The sequence below is a fragment of the Rhinatrema bivittatum genome, chromosome 2 (genome assembly GCF_901001135.1).
Source record: "Rhinatrema bivittatum chromosome 2, aRhiBiv1.1, whole genome shotgun sequence".
In the NCBI taxonomy this organism is placed as follows: domain Eukaryota; kingdom Metazoa; phylum Chordata; class Amphibia; order Gymnophiona; family Rhinatrematidae; genus Rhinatrema; species Rhinatrema bivittatum.
In genome coordinates this window covers 359,052,214-359,069,674 of record NC_042616.1, presented here as the reverse complement: position 1 = coordinate 359,069,674, position 17,461 = coordinate 359,052,214, and the positions used below count along the sequence as shown (strand labels likewise).

General features: G+C 41.8%; 1 protein-coding gene across 1 annotated transcript in view; it reads left to right on the top strand.

Moving 5' to 3' along the window:
• SDHA (succinate dehydrogenase complex flavoprotein subunit A) overlaps nt 1-17,461 on the top strand; it is a 207,134-nt gene that overhangs the window by 116,601 nt on the left and 73,072 nt on the right. The window contains exon 10 of the mRNA XM_029589934.1: nt 10,176-10,347. Coding sequence (XP_029445794.1) covers nt 10,176-10,347 — 172 coding nt within the window. The remainder of the gene's footprint in view (nt 1-10,175; nt 10,348-17,461) is intronic.

Sequence of the window (17,461 nt, the reverse complement as noted above, 5' to 3'; positions counted from 1 at the left end):
CAACAGCCTTCACCTCATCTTAAATTCCTCCAAGACAGAAATCCTACTCATCTCTCCTGAGAACAATACACCTAACATTGCTCTTCCTACCAACCTACATACCACACAAGTTAGAGACTTAGGAGTGTTATTGGACAACCGGCTAAACTTCAAGGCACACATCAACAAAACAACCAAAGACTGCTTCTTTAAACTCCAGGTTTTGAAAAGGATAAGACCTCTCTTCCATGCTCAAGACTTCAGAACGATCATCCAGGCAGTCATTTTTTCAAAATTAGACTATTGCAATTCCCTATTGCTAGGTCTGCCTTCTTCCTATTCCAAACCATTACAGATGGTGCAAAATTCAGCAGCCCGACTACTAACAGGCACAAGAAAAAGAGACCACATATCACCCATCCTGAAAGAGCTACATTGGCTACCCATATACTTCCGAATCATGTACAAAGCCATATGTATCATTTTCAAAACTATACATCAATGCACTTCCCTCGATCTTCAATTCCCTCTCCAAGTATACAACTCGACAAGACCTACCAGAGATGTTTATAGAGGCACACTCCAAGTTCCCCCTGCGAAATCGACTAGACACATTACCCTAAGAGATCGCGCCACCTCCACAGCTGGCCCCCTTCTGTGGAATTCCTTACCCACAGATCTCAGACTAGAACCCTGCCTCCTAACTTTTAGGAAAAGACTTAAGACTTGGTTATTCAAGCAAGCTTTCCCAGACACAATTTAATGACACAATCCAAGGACACAATCCAAGGACTCCTCTAAAACATCCAGCCATTAATCATGCCATTTGCACATAACTTGTAATTTGACTTGTATATCGTTTAACCATTTTATTCTTTCCTATTTCTTCCTCTTCACCAAGTTTTGCTACCCTTGTTAATTGTAACTGTACCTTCGGTCACCTCAGTTCTAGTTTGATGTATTTAATGCACTCCCGTTTCATGTAAACCAGCAAGATATGTTCTCATGATTGCCGGTATAAAAAAACCTTAAATAAATAAATAAATACCACTTTGGACCTTTCTCTTTTCGCTGATGTATCTGAAAAATGTTTTGTCACCATTTTTTATCTCCTTGGCAATCCTCTCTTCTGCTTGACTCTTTGCCAACTTGATTAATTTCTTTGTCTCCCTCAGTTGACACAAATATTCTTCTTTGTGCTCCTCCCTTTGGGATCCTTTATATTTCTTGAATGCTGTTCTTTTAGCTTTAATTTTGTCAGCCACCTCCTTTGAGAACCAGATAGGTTTCAGTTTTCTTTTGCTTTTCTTTACATTTCTAACATATAGAGCAGTTGCCTTGGTGATTGCTCCTTTTAGATTGGTCCACTGCTGATCCACATCTCTCTCGTTCTCCCATCCTTTAAGTTACAACAGACCTAATACCATATGGGTTCCAAGTGTCTTTTCTGCAGGATTTTCTATAAATATAATATACATGCTGTGATATTTTTACCTCAGAAGACAGAACCTTGAACATCCTTTCATGTAAAGTCTGTAATAAATGCATAGCTTTTAATTGGTGTGAGAGGGCGTGACCCGGGGACAAGATACAGGGCTGTAAGATTCACCTAGGGTGCAAAATACCATTGCATCAAACATGGCCAGATAAGTTTTATACAGCTAATTTCAGGACTGCTCTTCAACTGTCATAAATTTATCCAGCTACATTAGATGGAGAACACTGAAATAGTCATTATCTGGCATTATCCGGGGTAGCCTGCATGAAGCGACAGTTGCTTACAACCCTTAGAAAAAAACAAAACTTGCTGGGCAGACTAGATGGACCATTTTGGTCTTTATCTGCCATCATTCACTATACTACTAACTCAGCTGGATAACATAGCTCTGCCTTAGCTTGCCCCTGCCATAGCCAGTCAAGTTTTTAACTCGCTAAAATCTTTTCCTGCTATGTCAGAAGCAGTCAAACTGGAAGGATTTTCAAATCCCAGCCTTTGTCTAATTAAGTGCCAGACTGAAGCAGACAAACATACTGAATATGGATCTTATAGAAACATGACCAGAAAAAGACCATATGGCCAATGTAGTCTGCCCATCCACACCAGCTACTCATTCCTACAGTCTTTAGCACTCCCTCAATTTCTTATGTTCTTATGTATGTTCTTATGTTCTCAGAAATCCCCTGTGCTTGTCCTACACTTTCTTGAATTGAGATAATGTCCTCGACTACACCACCTACATTAGGAGGCTGTTCCATGCATTTATCACTCATTTTGTAAAGAATTATTCTCTTTGTTTACTCCTGAGCCTACCCCTTTCACCCTTATTCCATGACCCCTCCTTCCAGAGCATTCTTTCCATTGAAAAAGGCCCACCTTCTATGCATTGATACGTTGAGTGTTAATTTGTGGTTTAATATTCTTTTTTTTTTGTAATGCAAAGTTTATTGAACATTTTAAACAGCAAATATAAACATACATAAGGAGCATTCAGTCAGTGACAAACAAAGAGCTACATAGTCATATAGTTATATAGTCATATAATTACATAGCAGAGGTCATAAACTGTCATACAAAGTAGCAAAGTGGCCCGTCAGTCAGTGGACGTATGAATTCCCACCCCGTAACAATAATACAAGGAACACGTCTACTCTGGTGTTGGGTATCACCAGGAATCCCACAAATAGAGAAAATGGAAATGTAAGCAAGCGGCTGAATCCAATAAACATGTATGCAATTTACAATCATGTGTACTCGTCTGATTCAAGAAACATGCCCAGGGTCCATATCAATGGCCCGCCAGTTAAGATAAGGCTGCCACACCCGTTGGAAGTGAGAGAGTTGATTTCGTTTTTGGGCAGTTATCTTATACATTGCGCTCATAGTGTCAAGTTTTCGATATAAATCATTCTTCGTTGGGATTCGCTGCTGGTTCCACAACCCGGCCAAGAGGCACTGAGCTGCAATGCAAAATTGATTGATCATCAAACTCTCAGCCTGAGAACCTTCAACCGGTACATTAAGTAACCCTTGTATAGGAGATAAAGTCACCTCTTTATGAATGATGCATAGGATTAAGTCCATAACATCCTTCCACAACTTCTGTACATACACACACTCCCACCATAGATGCAGAAATGTTCCCGTCTGACCACAACCCTTCCAACAGGTGGCATCCGCCCGTAAACCCGCTTTGTACATCCGATATGGTGTAAGATGCCAGCGAAACAATACTTTATAACCGTTCTCAGATAGAGAAGTGGAAAGAGAACTGCGTTTGGTGTTGGAAAATATCTGATCCCAGTCCTCATCCTCAAGAGTGAGTCCAATCTCGGCTTCCCATTTATTAGTGTAGGAAGGTCTCCCTACTAAGGACCCCTGGAGTATAGAATATATGTTAGATAAGCCGCCTCTAATGCGGTCCGCCATATCACACCACCCTTCAAACTGCGTTTTCCCCTTCCCAAGGTCCGCTTGAATACATTGCTGCATAATGAAATGACGCAGTTGGAGGTAATAATAATAGGTGGAGGATGGGAGTGAGAAAGTTTCTTGGAGTTGTGAAAAAGAAAGCATAACGTCGGGGCTACATATCTGACCCAGTGTGTGAATACCAAGCGACTGCCATGTCTGAGAGTAGGGAGAGTCCCAACCGGGAGTGAAGCTGAGGTGAGAATATAAATGGGTATGAGAGAAATATCGTCTAGGCCCTACAATAAGGTGCTTCCATTTATCCCAAACCTGAAGGGTAGTAGTTAAGGAGATAGTGAAGGAACCCTGGATGCGCAATGTCGCCCTAGGTTGCCACACAAGAGCTTGCAGAGGAGTAGAGCCCAAAATAGCTTGTTCGATGTCGACCCATCGGGGGTGTTCAGTTTTCCTGTACCAGGAGAAAATGAAACTAATTTGCGCCGCTGCGTAATACCACTGTAATTTCGGTACTCCCATCCCCCCTCTCAATTTGTGACGATATAATGTGGCTTGCGCAATTCGGGGAGGTCTCCGCTTCCAGAGAAAAGCGAAGAATCTTTTCTGCCATTTTTTCAGTAAAGCTGTGGGAATTGGGATCGGCAGGGTTTGGAACAGATAGTTAAATTTGGGCAAAACAGACATCTTTAAAATCGCAATCTTTCCAGTCCATGTGACAGGAAGATTATCCCATTGATCCAAATCCCTAAACACTTTAGCTACTAGGGGTATATAATTCAATTTAAAAAGGTCAGATAATTGGGGACCTATCATAATTCCCAAATATTTGAGCTTAGTCCCCGCCCATTTGAAAGGAAATTGCTGTTTCAGCTGTTGCGCTTGATCCGAGGGCAGGGAGACATTGAGCACTTCCGATTTGTCTAAATTTAGACGGAAGCCAGATACTAAACTAAATGCCTTAAGTTGGGCAACAACGCCCTCCAATGACTGGGCTGGCTTGGATAGAGTAAACAGAATATCATCCGCGAAAAGCGATAGTTTATAATCCGTGCCCCCCACTTGGATTCAGTGATTTCCCCCTCACCCCTGATTTTGGTAGTAAAAGGTTCTAGAAACAATGCGAACAATAGAGGGGAGAGCGGGCATCCCTGTCTAGTTCCCCGCTCAATAGGAAACGGGTCGGAGTAAACTCCATTAACTTTCACCCTAGCCCTCGGTCGGTCATATAATTTGAAAAGCCAATTAATAAATTTAGGGCCAAAGTTCATCTTTTCCAAAGTTTTGAACAAAAAAGCCCAATGGACCATGTGGAACGCTTTTTCCGCGTCGACCGCCATTAATATCGCTGGAGTATCGCATCGCTTAGCCTGCCACATAAGATCTATAATTTTCCTGACGTTGTCCGCCGCTTTCCTGCCAGGTATGAACCCTGCTTGATCGGAATGAACTAATTTAGGCATGACAGCATTGAGACGGGTAGCTAAAATTTTCGCCAGAATTTTTAGATCAATGTTGATTAATGAGATCGGTCGATATGACCCGCACTCTGTCGGGTCCCTCCCGGGTTTAGCTAGTATTGTGATTCCCGCCACATTAGCCTCTGGTGGTAAACAGGCCTCCCCTTGCAGTGCATTAAAGGTCTCCACAAGCAAAGGGGATAAGTGCTCAGCAAACTTTTTATAAAAAGAGCCGGTGTACCCGTCCAGACCCGGCGCTTTATTAGGTTTAAGAGCCTTAACGGCATGAAGAACCTCAAGGGGGGTGACAGGCTTTTCAAATATCTGCCTCTCTGTCTCGGATAGCCAGGGTAGATCAACCTCGGCAAGATAAGCGACGATACTCGACTCCGTAATATGAGAATCAGCGGAGTACAAACCACCATAAAATTGTTGAAATCTATGCTGTATAGCTTCAGCCGTATCCAGCATGGAGCCATCTATGGCTTTAATTCTCGTGATTTGGCTCTGCGCAATTTGTCGCTTCAATTTTCTAGCTAACAGTCTCCCAGCCTTATTTCCCCACTCAAAATGCTCCTGCCGGACAAGCTGCAACTGATGCGCTATATCCCCGGCCCTCAATAAGCACAATTCATTACGAGCATGTTGAAGGCGTGAATATATGCTAGGCGATAATGTGAGTTTGTGTTGCTTCTCTAAGCTAGAGATATTTTGCAGTATCCTATCAATATTAACGCTCTTCACCTTTTTCTGGTAGGAAGCCTGGGATATAAATCTTCCCTGGAGAACCACTTTCAAACAATCCCAAATCAGGGGGGGAGCATGAGAAGGATCAGAGTTAAATTGCTTGTATTCAGCTATAGCTGCATGTATAGTCTTGCAAAAAGCCTCATCAGCTAAAAGGGAATCATTTAATCTCCAGAAGCGTAAGCCTGCCCCCTTAGCGGTCATCTGGAGCGTTAAGCCTATCGGAGCGTGATCTGACCACGTAATGGAGCCTATAGTAGGTCGAGTGATTTGTAGACTCAGGGATTTATCCACTAAAAAATAATCTATGCGGGAATATGTCTTATGGGGGTGTGAGAAGAAAGTATAATCTCTCACATTCATGTTCCTGTGGCGCCAGATATCCAATAGTTCTCGATCTCGGATAAATTTCTTAAGATACTTGCGATCCCCCGACGTTCCCCCTCCCCCTCCCGCCGAGTTATCCAAATGGGGCTGAACAGTGAGGTTAAAATCGCCTCCTATGATTAAGTGCTCAGGTGCTAAAGCGTCTAGTGAATCCCCCAGTTTAGCCAAAAAAGTTTGTTGAGCAGTATTAGGGGCATATATATTTAAAAAGGTGTAGATGGTCTGCTCAATTTTCAATTGTAGTACCAGATACCGTCCCTGTGGATCAGCCACAGTTTTAATTACAGAACCCTGGAGATCCTTGTGAAGCAATATACTCACTCCCGCATATTTAGCCACTTTTGACGCTGCTGCATGGAATTGGCGAGGGTATAAAGACCATTGTAATAAATGTTCATACCTTTTTTTCAGGTGTGTCTCCTGAAGAAAAAGTATATCAGCCCTAAGGCGTTGGGCATCATTATAAAATATCCTGCGCTTCGAGGGGCTGTTTAACCCTTTAACATTGATGGACCATAAGTTAAGCCGTGCCATGGTGAAAAGAATAAAACCCAGCAGTAACTACCCCTGGACATCTATCAGGCTGATCACCCTTCCTCACCCAAGATATCCACGGTCCCATCAATAGGCCTAGAAAAAAAATTCCAGCAATGCCCCAATGCTTGGTATGACTGCGTAAGAACACAAAAAGTACAAAACATGAACCTATGTGCACACATAACTGAAGCCTTACATTACATGCCCAGTCCCATCCCCAGTTCCCTCCCTCCACCCCCCTCCCCCAACATTGCCAATGCCCTCCACAGACATGTGCAAAAAGCACCCCTGTGCAGGCTATAGAGGACGTGATCGCCTGCAGAGCCTCCCCCCCCAACCCTTCACCCCATGCATATCCATGCAAACCTGTAAAACCATCATAAGGAAAAAACACTAATCTGTAAAAAGACAGATTCAGAGAACCACCAGATATGTCCACACTGCAAACCATAATCTGTGTAGATAGAAAGTCCACTTCAGGCAAGCATTGCCGCTCATCCTTTCCCTTTATCCGGATCCGAATTGCTGCCTCCTGACTGCCTACGCAGTCGTTTACCGCCGTTACAGACCCGCTGCCATCGTGGAGTGTCCATAGAAGGGGCCAGAGCATGTTTATCAGGAACTGCCCGTGGCACCAGATGCCCTGCTGCTTTCAATATGGCTACTGCTCCATCCACCGTAGACACCTTTGTTGTTGTTCCTTCTATGGTGATCGCTATCCCAAAAGGGAATAACCATCGATAACGAAATCCTTCCTTGCGCAGCACTGTGGTAACCTCTCTGAATTCCATCCTCTTTTTCAGAGTCATAGGAGAGAGATCTGTGTATATTTGGATGTTGTTGTTCTCCCATTCCCACGAGCTGCGTTTCCGTGCAATTTGATAAATTTTGTCCTTAACCGTGTACTGAGTAAAACACACTATAATATCCCTGGGCTTACCCGGCAGCTTCTGGCCCAAAGACCGGTGAGCACGATCCAGTTCTATGGGAGAACTCTCCCCTGCAGCTGAACCGTCGCCATTTTGGGACAGCAAAAAGGCACAGAAGCTCTTAATGGTGGCCCCACAATCATTGTATGCCTCGACCTCCGGGATTCCTCTAAATCTCAAATTTTGACGTCTCCCCCGATTGTCCAAATCTTCTAGTTTGGCAGACAAAACCGCATATTCAGCCTGAGTGTGTTCCGAGGTTTTTTTCAAGGCAGAGATCTTAATAGCATGGTCTTCCAGGCGCACATCGCACTCATCAGTGCGTCTCCCTATCTCTGCCATCTCCTCCCGCATATCTTCCATGGCCTGCAATAAATCTCTTTTATGCGCTTTCATTTCTTTTCGCATATCTCCGAACCAGCGTCGGAGGTCCTCTCTGGTGGGGGGATCCGAATTCGCCTTGTCGACAGCTCCCTCCGCACCATCCTCCTCGCTGCTAATAGTACTGGGGTCCGGGGCTTCCGGCACGCTACAAGGCCCTCCTTCAACGTCGGAGCTTTTAGTAAAAGCGAAGTGCTTGAAATCCGGCCCTTTCTTTTTCTGAGCCATCCTGGGTACAGCAGCCGGATATCCGTGAGTATAGAAGCAGGTTCGCAGGGTTTAAAGCTTAATAAAACTCAACAATGGGGCTCAGGGTCGGCGGGAGTGCGAAGTCACGCGGCCATCTTGCTCCGCGGCGAGAGCGCCCCCCAATTTGTGGTTTAATATTCTTGAGAAATAGCAAACCTGTGGTAGATTAACAGTATAACCAGATAACTTTATTCTAGGATATTCATTGGGATGATATCCCGCTGAATATCTAGGATACTTTAACCAGCTTTTTGGTTTGGTTGAATATTTGCCTCTATATATTTAGCTTTTGCAGTCTGGTTTTGTAGTTGAAATTTCACATACTTAGTAGCTTTTCTTTGCACACCGTTAATTATTGATTTGCCTCTTATCTGACACTGAGCAAGTTATTCAGTTAAATGCTTTTTAATATTGGCCTAATATAACCTAGAACAGTGGTTCTCAACCTTTTTTCTCTTGGGACACACCTGGCAGATAATGCTTACAGGCGTGACACCCTGAACACTTGACAATCACGGGCTAAATGTAAACATATACTCTGCAAGTACAGAAGCCTGCCCCCCCCCCCCCCCCAACCCCAAACAATGGATGCAGAGCAGAACTAAAATATTTCAAATACAACTCACTATATAAAAAAGATATGGATTCAGGTGCTATGTCAGTAACAGAAGCACAAACTCCCTTACTACCAGGCGCATTGTAAAATACAAAACCTGAAAAAAAACACTCGTGTAGCAAACCTTTCATACCATTGCAACACTAATTCCAAGAACTCAAACAACAATAGCCCTTCCTATGAAAAGGCAGCAGTGCAGTACCAATGCATGTCCTATTGAATGAGAAAACACAACAAAGAAGATCGATACAAATCCCTAACTACTACTAAAATACTTCACCTCAATATCACAAACAGATCCAGCTTTCACCAAATACAGAATAAAAGACCACAGATTACAAATGTGGAGACAAAAACTGGAATGGAAACCTCAAAAAGCCATTCTGCAAGAAGTGCAAAACTGGAGAGCTAGAAACAGAAATACAAATCCTTCTACACTAAGCAAAGATACAAGAAATGCACATTCCCAAAATTGACATATTATGGCTCTTGCACCCTGTCACTCCCCTTCCATGCCTCCATCATCCTTCACTTTTCCCAATTACTCCCTTTCAATCACCTGCTCACACTCATATCCCTGCCCAGCATTCCTGATCCCCCTCCCACATCTTCTTCCCTGTGCTCCCTCTCTTCTCTGCTTGTCTCTCCCTACCTCCTTCATCCCATCTCCCTGCCTGCCCAGCTACCACAACTCCCTGTTTCCCACTTCTTCCTGCTCAGCAGCCCCCACACTCCCTCTCTGTTCCACCTTCATCTTTCCAGCATCCCCAACCTTCTTTTCCCTACACGCCACATGATGATGAGATCATCAGCAGCATCACTCCTAGACTCAGCAGGGTAAGGTAAAGTTTGTATTTCTTCAGGCCCAGAATAGCCATTGCTGGCAATGGCTTGCTCTGATCTGGGTGAAGGAAGAAATAGCCTCTCACTGGGCCAGAAAGAAGAAGTGAGAGTAGCCTTCCAACGGGCCCAGTGTAAAAGAAGTCAGCCAACTCCCACCCGGGCTGATAAGGAGGCAGCCATCTTCTGGCCCTGTGACGCAATTCCCAGGACCTCACGACATACCTGTTGAGAACCACTGACCTAGAATATAGAAGACTAAGAGATCTGAACTAGTTTTTCAAAATAATGAGAGACCATTTGGATTTGAAGTTCATAGAAAATAAAATAATAAAAAAAAAAGATGGGTCAGGGACCAGGTATTTAAAACAAATATGAACAGAAACTTCTTCACCTAAAGGATAGTTGGCATTTGGAAAAAGCTGTTTTAATATGCTTTTAATGCAAGAGCAATATGCAACTTTAAAAGGGAACTCTAGCAAATGGAATGACAGGCAGTTAATATTGAATTATCACTAATTCATCCAATGATCTGTTAATTTTCTTCCATCTAAGGCTGCCTATTTTGTAGACTAAATATTAATCAACAAATGTTGATTTTTTTTATTTTTTTTTGTGGTTAACAGGCAATAATTCATGTGGATGGGCAGGATAAAGTAGTTCCTGGTTTGTATGCGTGTGGTGAAGCAGCTTCTGCGTCTGTACATGGTGCTAATCGCCTTGGAGCAAATTCCCTCCTGGACTTGGTGGTATTTGGTCGTGCTTGTGCTTTGACTATCTCAGAGCTCTGCAAACCTGGTAAGCTTGCTTCCCCAGTGAATGATTCCAGAAAAGTAGTTGATTTTTTTCTAAAACTGCCATCAACTCATGCTGTATTTATATGTATTATACAGAGCAATGATAACATGACTGTATTTTCTGTATTTTTAAAGACTGTAACATTTATTTATTTATTTTAAAGCATTTATATACCATTTTTTTAAAAATAAATTTTTGTCAAAAACGGTTCACAAAGATAAAAATAAAACATAAAATAATCAAAATAAAATGGAATTTTTTAAATTTTACATAAAATAGTCAATGGCTAGTCAGAGTGCTAGCATTAAGGCTTTTATAAATAAAAGGATTTTTTGGTGCCGTGGGGCTTATTATTTTGGGGAATGGATAGGTAGAAAATGTGAAATATAGAGATTGTATGATATTATAAGGGAAGGGAGGGATGTATTGATTAAAGAAAGTATGAGGTGAGAGTTTATGGAAAGATTGAGTATGTTTTGTAATTATAGATTGTATAAGGTGGAAGTAACTTTGTAAATGTAGATTGGGTATTGGTAACAGTTTAGTTAGATGAGGTATTAAATGCAAGTTGGAAGAGGTAGGTTTTAAGAGATTTTTTGAAATGAGAGGGATTAGATATTGAACGGAGATAGTTTGGTAGAGAATTCCAGAGTATTGGTCCGGCTATTGAAAAGGCTCTCTTTCTGGTGAGATCTAGTCTGGCTTGTTTGGGAGAAGGGATATCTAGTAGATTTTGATTAGGTGATTTTAAATGTCGCGTTGGTTTGTAGATGCGTAGTAGTGAGCAGAGACAGGTAGATGTATTATTATGAATTAAACTATGAATAATGGAAAGAGTTTTATATTTTATTCTGAACTTTATGGGTAGCTAATGTAAAGATTGTAAAATAGGGGTAATATGGTGGCGTGGGGAGGTTCTGGTTAATATCCGGGCTGCAGCATTTTGAATCAGTTGAAGTGGGTAAAGTGAAGAGTCTGGCAGTCCTAGGAAAAGAGCATTACAGTAATCTAGACCGGAGAAGATTAAAGATTGAAGAATGGTTCTGTAGTCTCAGTGGAAGAGTAGAGGGCGGAGATGTTTTAAAAGTCGTAGTTTGTAGAATGATTTTTTTGTGAGTGAATAAATATGTTGTTTTAAGGAAAGATCTGAGTTTGTTTACACCAAGGCTTATGGCAGAACGTGTTATGGGAATAGTGACGTTATTGATTGTTAGATGTGATGGTGGACCTAGTGAAGAATCGGAGATAGAGGATAAATGTATATGTTCAGTTTTTGCCGGATTTAGTTTTAATCGGTTGTGAGAGAGCCAGGAGTTGATGGTAGATAGGTAGAGAGAAACTAGGGATAGGGTATCTGACCATGATGTTTTATACGGAACGAAGAATTGGATGTCGTCTGCATATATTTTGAATTGAAGATTAAGAGAGGATAGAATGTTACATAAAGGGAGAAGATATATATTGAACAGAATAGAAGAAAGGGATGAGCCTTGGGGAACGCCAGAGTTAATAGTGTAGGGAGAGGAGTGATGCTGATTGTAATTGACTTGTTGGGGTCGGTTGGAGAGAAATGATGAAAACCAGTTCAAAACTGTACCTATAATGCCTGTTTTTGAGACCTGAGATGAGTATCTGATGATTAATGGTATCGAATGCTGCTGATATATCTAAGAAAACTATAATATAGTCTGTGTATGAGTCAAATGCGCGGAAGAAGGTATCAAAAGAAGATAGGAGTGTTTCTGTGGAATGACCTTTTCTAATCCATGTTGATTGATATGGAGGATGTTATGTTCAGTTAGGAAGTCGGTTAGCTGGCGGAGTACTACAGATTCTATTAATTTGGCTAGAGAAGTAAGGGAAGCTATGGGCCTGTAATTATTAAGATCGGATGTATCTTTTGCTTTTGTTTTTAAAATTGGTAGTATGGAAGTCTTTTTCAAGGTATGAGGAAATTCACCTGATTCTAAAGATTGATTAACTAAAAGAGTAAGAAAGGGAGGTGAGGAGCTTGATTTCCTGCTGCACAGTGCTACAATTATTCCTGTCTCCATACCTGGCTACCCTACCTGAAGGTAAATTACATCGCTGGAATACAAGAACTGAGCTTCCGGGGGTAGACTCAGCTCTGCCCCGACGGTGAACAGCCAATCAGATCCTGAAACGTCAGGAGGAGGGGCCGGTAAGGAATTACAAAACGCTGAGACTCCTGTTACCTCTTTGGAGGTGAGGAGCTTGATTTCCTGCTGCACAGTGCTATAATTATTCCTGTCTCCATACCTGGCTACCCTACCTGAAGGTAAATTACATCGCTGGAATACAAGAACTGAGCTTCCGGGGGTAGACTCAGCTCTGCCCCGACGGTGAACAGCCAATCAGATCCTGAAACGTCAGGAGGAGGGGCCGGTAAGGAATTACAAAACGCTGAGACTCCTGTTACCTCTTTGGAGGTGAGGAGCTTGATTTCCTGCTGCACAGTGCTACAATTATTCCTGTTTCCATACCTGGCTACCCTACCTTGAAGGTAAATTACATCGCTGGAATACAAGAACTGAGCTTCCGGGGGTAGACTCAGCTCTGCCCCGACGGTGAACAGCCAATCAGATCCTGAAACGTCAGGAGGAGGGGCCGGTAAGGAATTACAAAACGCTGAGACTCCTGTTACCTCTTTGGAGGTGAGGAGCTTGATTTCCTGCTGCACAGTGCTACAATTATTCCTGTCTCCATACCTGGCTACCCTACCTGAAGGTAAATTACATCGCTGGAATACAAGAACTGAGCTTCCGGGGGTAGACTCAGCTCTGCCCCGACGGTGAACAGCCAATCAGATCCTGAAACGTCAGGAGGAGGGGCCGGTAAGGAATTACAAAACGCTGAGACTCCTGTTACCTCTTTGGAGGTGAGGAGCTTGATTTCCTGCTGCACAGTGCTATAATTATTCCTGTCTCCATACCTGGCTACCCTACCTGAAGGTAAATTACATCGCTGGAATACAAGAACTGAGCTTCCGGGGGTAGACTCAGCTCTGCCCCGACGGTGAACAGCCAATCAGATCCTGTAACGTCAGGAGGAGGGGCCGGTAAGGAATTACAAAACGCTGAGACTCCTGTTACCTCTTTGGAGGTGAGGAGCTTGATTTCCTGCTGCACAGTGCTACAATTATTCCTGTCTCCATACCTGGCTACCCTACCTGAAGGTAAATTACATCGCTGGAATACAAGAACTGAGCTTCCGGGGGTAGACTCAGCTCTGCCCCGACGGTGAACAGCCAATCAGATCCTGAAACGTCAGGAGGAGGGGCCGGTAAGGAATTACAAAACGCTGAGACTCCTGTTACCTCTTTGGAGGTGAGGAGCTTGATTTCCTGCTGCACAGTGCTATAATTATTCCCTGTCTCCATACCTGGCTACCCTACCTGAAGGTAAATTACATCGCTGGAATACAAGAACTGAGCTTCCGGGGGTAGACTCAGCTCTGCCCCGACGGTGAACAGCCAATCAGATCCTGAAACGTCAGGAGGAGGGGCCTGTAAGGAATTACAAAACGCTGAGACTCCTGTTACCTCTTTGGAGGTGAGGAGCTTGATTTCCTGCTGCACAGTGCTACAATTATTCCTGTCTCCATACCTGGCTACCCTACCTGAAGGTAAATTACATCGCTGGAATACAAGAACTGAGCTTCCGGGGGTAGACTCAGCTCTGCCCCGACGGTGAACAGCCAATCAGATCCTGAAACGTCAGGAGGAGGGGCCGGTAAGGAATTACAAAACGCTGAGACTCCTGTTACCTCTTTGGAGGTGAGGAGCTTGATTTCCTGCTGCACAGTGCTACAATTATTCCTGTCTCCATACCTGGCTACCCTACCTGAAGGTAAATTACATCGCTGGAATACAAGAACTGAGCTTCCGGGGGTAGACTCAGCTCTGCCCCGACGGTGAACAGCCAATCAGATCCTGAAACGTCAGGAGGAGGGGCCGGTAAGGAATTATAACATCACTGTTCTATCGGCGCGCAGCCGATGGCGCGCTGCCGAAGCCGCGCGCCAAAGGCGCGCGCGGCTCTGACCAGCTCCGACCGGATACGCACGGATTCACATGGAGATACAAAGATAAGTATAGCTCTTTCTGATTTGACATTACGAAAAAGCTTGAAATTGATTCCATTGCAAGGTAAAATTTATACATTGGGTGAAGGTTGGAATTTACCTGATATCTCCCCCCCTGCCTCCCAATCAAGAGTCAGTTTATCTTAAATAAGTAAGTTTACTATTATCTTGTAAAATCTTATTGTCTAAGTTCCTAATACATAATTATTTCATGCCTCATACAAAGAGAAAGGCTAAGTTGCGGCCAATCTCTAGCACTCCTACTATGGAACAAGGACAAAAGTCAGTTGTTGATTGGTTAAATTCTCCACAAATTATCCCTGTTGAAGGGGCCGCTGTGGGGTTGGATTCAGAGCAAAATCTATTCCCACTGGCCGACGACATCTCATTAAGTCCAGGGGCGCCTGAAACACCTAAACCACCCGGTGAAGAAAGGAAATTGTCCTTTAGTTCACCGGATACCCCGCAAAGAGTCTCTGGGAATGTGGAAGAGAACGGTGGAAATACTCAAGAAGAACAGGACATATTGATTGTAAAGATTGACCCCCATAATGGAGAAGAAAAAAGACCTTCTAATATCACTTTGGACACTTTGTGGACATTTATGTCTAAGTTGGATAATTCGATAAAAAATCTAACTAAAGTTACTAATGAGATCAGAGTAGCAGTAAAGAGTAATACAGAGATAACGCTTAATCAAGAGAAGTTAACTAAAGAAATTGATAACAGATTATCTTTGGTTGAGAAAGTTCAAGTAAATCAGATAAAGAGCGAAAATGAGATTCAAAGAAAATTAGAGAATATTGAAAACTATTCAAGAAACCTCAACTTACGTATTATTAATTTTCCAGTTATTAGTAAAATGAATCCGATGGATTTATTTAGATCTTATATAACACAAGTGCTACAAATTCCAGATCAATGTATGCCAACAATAGTGAGAGCTTTTTATATAAATACCTTGAATAATAAAGAAAAAGAATCACAAGAGCAAGATGGAGAACAAACAACTGAATCAAAGGATTTAAAAAAGGATGAAATCTCGCTTGAACTATCTGATTTGCTTGAAAAATCTCAAAGTGAATTAATTGTAGAAAAAAGAGGTAACCTGTTAGTTACTTTGGCTTTTATCTCTGATAAGGATAATATCTTTAGATTCTTTTTTCGAAACAGAATGAAGACATTCTATGGTTACAAAATCTGGATTTATCCAGACTTGGTTAAAACCACCCAACTTAGGAGAAAGAGATTTCTCACTCTAAGACAATTGGTAATAGATAAGGGTGGTCAGTTCTTATTAAGATACCCCTGTAAATGTGTGATAAATTTAAAAGAACATAAATACCAATTCACCGATCCTGAACAACTCAGAGTACTTTTGGGGATAGATAAACAGGCATAAATAGATAGAAGTTGGAGAATTATTCAACTTACTTTTACTTGTTTATCATAGAAATTTTTCAAATAAGATTGCTCAATAGTAGATAAACTTTCTCTTTTTACTTTAACAAAATACAGAAAGTGAAATATTGACTTGAAAAAATTTATACCTGTTATTGTATAACAATTTTTTCTTTTTGTTTCTGTAATTACAATATTGCAAGTGGATACTTGTATAAATATGGAAAATGAATAAATAAAGAATTAAAAAAAAAAAAAAAAAGTAAGAAAAGAGCAAGCTTCAAGTTTAAGGGCTTTGAAAAAGGTTCCAGAGCAGGGGTTGTAGGGAGAATTGGACGGTTTTTGTTTGTTTATGATGGTTAGGATAGAAGTATCTGATGTAGGGGTGAATTCTGACCATGATTGACTAGGTACTTCCTTTCCCTGAGTGGGATAAGGGAGGTTTGAAAATTCTGCGGTGATATTAAGTACTTTAGTTTCAAAATGTTTGGCGATTTTATTACAGAAGATGGTATCGAAGTTTATAGAGTTCTCGTTGTGAGGAGTAGTTAAAGTTTTTACTATATTAAATAGTGTGTTTGGGTTGCCATTGGCTCTGGCAATGATATTGGCATAATAGTGTTTTTTTGTTTGGTTTATTTCTTTGTTGTAGCGGCGTAGTGTACAGCGATAGTTATTTTTTTATTCCATAGTTTTGTTATTGTGCCATTTGCGTTCTAGTTTCCTAAGAAGGGTTTTTATGGTGTGTAATGTTTTTGTATACCAAGGGGCGTCAATTTTCTTTTAATTTTTGTTTTGTTTGATCTGTCTGAGAGGGGCAATAGTGTCGAGAGTGGTTGAAATTGCATTGTTCCAAGAATGTACTGTGTCGTTTATGTTGGAAAGTAAAGTAGTAGGTATATTAGGTGTAACTGTCTCTACAAATGTATCTGTATTAACGAATTTTCTTCTGTGTATTATTGGTTGTTTCTTTGTCAGTGTATGTGGACTTATATTTAAGTTGAGGGAGAAGTGAATTCTGTAATGGTCTGACCAAGGGATGGGGACAGCTGTAGTGTTGTTCAAAATAGGAAAGTGTTGAAGTGGGTTGAAAAATACTAGGTCTAATATTTGGCCTTTGATATGAGTAGGGGTCTTGATAAGTTGTTCCCAGCCGAGGCCGGACATGGAGTCTAAAAAGGAATTAGTGATTACAGAAGGATTAGAGATATGCAGATTAAAGTCACCAAGCAATATTGTTTTATTTAGATCTATAGGGAGTATAGAAACGGTTTCTAAGAAATTTGAAAGTTCAGAGTTAAGACATCCAGGAGGACAGTAAATGATTCCTATGTTTATTATTGTAGTAGCAATCAGAAGTATTTCAAATGAACCTGATGATATTATTTGTTTTTTTACTGGTTTCAAAGAGGATTTGATAATGGCTAGCAAACCTCCGCCTCGACGGTTTATTCTGGGTTCAGATATAGTAGTATAACCTGTAGGAGTTAGATTATTTACTATGGCTGTGTCTGAGGTGGTTAACCAGGATTCGGTAATAAGGAGAAAATCAGGCTTATTAGTATGTATAAGGTCTTGTAGAATGGGGACTTTTTTTCAAACAGATTGA